The following is a 4,391-nucleotide window of genomic DNA, read 5'->3' on the forward strand; positions in this document are numbered from 1 at the left end:
CTCCTAAACAACGTTATTTAACGAAGTTTAAATTAGAAGGACGCCTTAAAAATCTGGAAGAGCAATGGAATCGGTTTCAAGAAGTACAACAGTCTATAGAAGACTCGTGCACCGACGAAGTGGAAATCCAACAGAAAGAACCCGAGCGTACAGAATTTGAGACTAAGTACTAGGAACTGAATGCAGACATCAAAGACGCTATGAGCCACCTAGCATCAACACCTCATACTAGCCAAGCCATCCCGAACGTCAAATTGCCTCGTCTAGACCTACCGGTGTTTTCGGGTAACTACCAAGACTGGTTATCATTCAGAGATCTCTTCGTTGCCGCTATTCATCAGAACTCCTCACTAACGGATGCGCAGCGCCTACAATATTTAAAATCTCCCCATAACGGCGAAGCGGCGCCCTTGATTCGCTCCTTAGCTGTTACCGATGCCAATTTTGATGAAGCATGGACAGTACTGACAAGCCGTTATAACAACGATCGCTACATTGTCCAATCTCACCTGGATACGCTTTTCGGACTAAGGGCCTTGCAGCAGGAGTCCGCTTCAGAACTTCACCAATTGCTGGAAACCACCTGTAGAAGCCATTCTTTCCCTGCAAGTCCTTGGTTAACAGACTAAATACTAGGATGCCATTCTAGTATACATGGTATGCAGCAAACTCGACCCAGACTTTCGTCGTCGGTGGGAACTAGAATCTCCGAAAGATCAGCTACCGACGTTTGAAATGCTGACAGATTTCATTGAAAAACGGTGTCGAACATTTGAAGCTATCGCAAGCGGAAAAGGTAATCGGCAATTTAATCTACACGTTTCAACTCGCCTCATCCGAAGCAGTCAATTGTCGGATGTAACTCAAGTAGCTCTACGTCGTCCATTTGCCCGATATGCAGAGGCTCTCATCAAAGCTTTAGCTGTCTTACGTTTATCAAGCTACCTGCAGTAGTCGTCCTCACACGGCCTTCCACAAACTCTGCCTCCCGGACGCCTGGGATTACAGGAGTGAGCCACTACTCCCGGCAGTCGACAGCATTCCGACAAGAGTTGGTGGATTTGGGTAATAAAAAGATTATATCAACTAAATCTTGCCTTCGCAACCTGCACCCAACGGTCTTATTGTGTTATTTAAATAAACTAACGATTTAAATAAATAAGTACTTTTTATTAGTTAAAACATACGATCATGATTATGACTGGTTTGCGTGATAGCTACAACATAATGAATATAGGTGTTAGTTCTTAGAAAGTCATGACACCTAAAGCGCCCCTGGTGGATTAATCTAACATTAATGATATAAATAATATATAACAATATTATAAACTTTTTTTTAATTTGGCGTATATGGTCTTTTTGGTTTTAATATTCTGCCTCGGGAGGATCTGATGTTCTCTTCTATGTCCATAGTTCTCATTGCGGTAACTGGAAAAGGTGGTGGTGGTTTTCTACTTCCCTTTTTTGGTGACTGAGTTTCACTAGTTGGTCCAATTGGGGATAGTAAAATTGGAAGTTGTTCTGGGAATGGTGTTATTGGTCTCCCCGGAGGTGGCAGTATTATTGGGTTGTTGTATTCGATAATGAAGATGAAATCCTTGTTCACTAGGTGTACGTGAGACATCTTTTTCTGATCTTGTTGGGGAATTAAAAGGTGTGTGAAATGTTTCTTAATTTTGGAGCTGAACCTCTTGATTTACTATTAGTTCTCCATTATCTTGATGTACTCTCCTCTCCTGTGGTATTATCCTTTTTTCATCTTGAGTTGTTGGATATATATATATATCTTAGCACCAGCGTCTTCCTCTAGCTCTGCAAGATTCTTTGTAGGTGTGTTTTGTCTTATGTTGAGGTCCTATGCTTGGTTATAGTAATTGGTTGTTGGACATTCTCTCCCATTATCTGCTCTTCTATATTGTACTAGCTTCTGTGCCAGTCTTGGACGAAGGTGAACCCTTGTTCTCCGGAAGATTTGATTTCGTTCTGTTCTGATAATGTAAGAGTCCGGATTATTGTCAATGTCTATTATCTTGGCAGGAAGCCAAGTTCGCATGGCTGAATAGTACCAAACTTGTTCATTTTTGAAGAGCCTTCTTAATGGTTTTTGTGGTCTCCGATTAGACTGGTTGATCATAGTTTGTTGTCGCTGTTGCAGTGTTGTTTTAATATAGTTTGTAGGGTAATGTGGTTTCAATACTGCATCATTTGTTGTAAGTGGGGTTCTAATATTTCTTCCCATTAGCATTTCTGTTGGACTTGGTAATGGTGGCTGGGCTGTAGTGCGATACTCCATGAGGACGTAGTTTAAATCTCTCCTTTCTTTTTCAGCCTTACTCATCAGATGTTTTAGGGTCTGAACCGTTCGTTCTGACAGCCCATTACTCTGTGGAAAGTATGGACTTGAGGTGACGTGTTTAATACCCCATTTCTTCAGGAAAGTTTCAAACATGTAGGAGCCATAAGGTGGTCCATTATCTGATATTATGCGTTGAGGTACACCATGTCTTGTGAAATGTGGTACCATGAATCTCATTATGGCTTCTGCATTTGTACTTGTTAATTCCTGAGCCTCCACGTACTTTTAATAGTAGTCCACAAGTAGTATTACACTCTTCGAGTTGTACTTGAATATGTCTGTCCCCACAGTATGCCACGGTAAAGGTGGTATGTTATGAGGGTGTAACGGTGTAGGTATATTTGCTCGACTTCTTTGGCAGCAAATAGGACATGTCAGAATGAAATCGGTAATGTCCTTTGTCATGTTGGGCCAATATACATTTTGACGTGCTTTTGCCAGACATGCCGTGACTCCCTGATGAACCCCATGAATTTGAGACATCGTATTATTTCTTAATTCTGTGGGTACTATCAGATGGTTTCCACGATATAGAAGGCCATAGCTTTCGTGCAATTCCTCCTGTATTGACCAGTATGGCTGAAGTTCTTTGGATGCAATCTTATTGTGATGTCGAGGCCATCCTTCTGATATGCACTGTTTTAGTAACTGCAGTGTTTGGTCCCGTTGTGTAGCTCCTTTGAATGTTTGCTCTCGTTCTTGTGACATAGTAGTTAGACTGTACACTGTAACATGAGGACCCTCTAGGTGATTGGTGTTGGCTTGCGTCCACAGAGATGACTGTTGGTTTATTGGGATCGAAGAAAGTGAGTACCGGAGCTCTGGTAATTACGTCTTTGAGGTGATCAAATTCCTTTTGGTAATTGGCATCCCATCGGAAATCGGCCGTGCTTTTTAGGAGTTGGCGGAGTACTGCCGTAATTTCGGAATAGTCAGGAATAAATCTTGATAGGAAATTCACCATACCTAGGATACGACGTAAGTCTGATTTATCCTTTGGTGGCGCCATTTCCTGTATCGCTTTAATCTTTTCTGGGTTCGTCTGAATACCTTGTTGAGAGATTATGTGACCCAGGTAGGATATCTTTGGGACCGCGAGTTGAATCTTTCCAGTACTAAATTTTAATCCTACTTTTCGAGCTTGTTCTAGGACTGCTTTTAGGAGTATCATGTGTTCTGCTGTTGTGACACTATGGATTAGGAAATCATCGGTAGATATCTGGGTTTTTGGGATGTGACCAAAAATTGTATTCATTGTGCGTTGGAAGATTTCAGATGCCGTAGCTATGCCGTAGGGTAAACGTGTGAATCTATATCTTCCAAATGGGGTGTTAAAAGTACAATAGTAAGAGCTTGGTTCGTCCAGTTCAATTTGCCAGAATGCACTTTGTGCATCTAGCACAGTAAATATTTTGGCATCGTACAAATTTGCGAATATTCCTTGTGAAGTGGGCATCTGATAATATTCCCTTAATAGGCTCGCATTTAACACTATTGGGTCCAAACACACTCTTACTTCTCCATTTGGTTTAGTAGCCACCACTATGGGGTGTACCCAGTCTGTTGGTTCAATCACGGGTACAATGACACCCAGTTTTTCCATTCTTGTTAATTCCATCTTTAATTTCGGTTTGAGTTTTTGTGGAATATAATGGGGGGGTGATATATGTGGAACTGCACCTGGTTTGAGCCGCAACGTATGTTTCCCAGGTAACTTTCCCATTGAATCAAAACAGTCTTTGTACTCGTGTAGTAAGTCTTGTGGTGTTTGGCCGGATCTGGAAGGTGACGCTAATAGTCGTGCCTCTCTGAGGTTTAATAGAACTTGTGGAAACGACACTCTATCCGATGTAAGTTTCCGAACTGACTGTACCACATCCAATGTGTTATGTGGTTTGACTTGGTTAACCGTGCTATGTGGTAAACGTGCAATTAGGCTTAGTTGTAAAGCCGCTGTACCACCTATTATGGGTATATTGTTCTGCCGTATGATGTGGAACAAAGTCGGAAATTTAGCAACTGTTGATGAACAGGG

General features: G+C 41.7%; 1 protein-coding gene across 1 annotated transcript; it reads left to right on the forward strand.

Moving 5' to 3' along the window:
- The first annotated feature begins 200 nt into the window (after positions 1 to 200).
- On the forward strand, positions 201 to 629 carry LOC149933244 (uncharacterized). Its single transcript, XM_090157247.1, has one exon. The coding sequence runs from the start codon at positions 201 to 203 to the stop codon at positions 627 to 629; it is 429 nt and encodes a 142-aa protein (XP_090013373.1).
- Positions 630 to 4,391: the final 3,762 nt, after the last annotated feature.

Source organism: Leiobunum rupestre, chromosome 8 (genome assembly GCF_980474605.1).
Source record: "Leiobunum rupestre chromosome 8, qqLeiRupe1.1.hap1, whole genome shotgun sequence".
Lineage (NCBI taxonomy): Eukaryota > Metazoa > Arthropoda > Arachnida > Opiliones > Sclerosomatidae > Leiobunum > Leiobunum rupestre.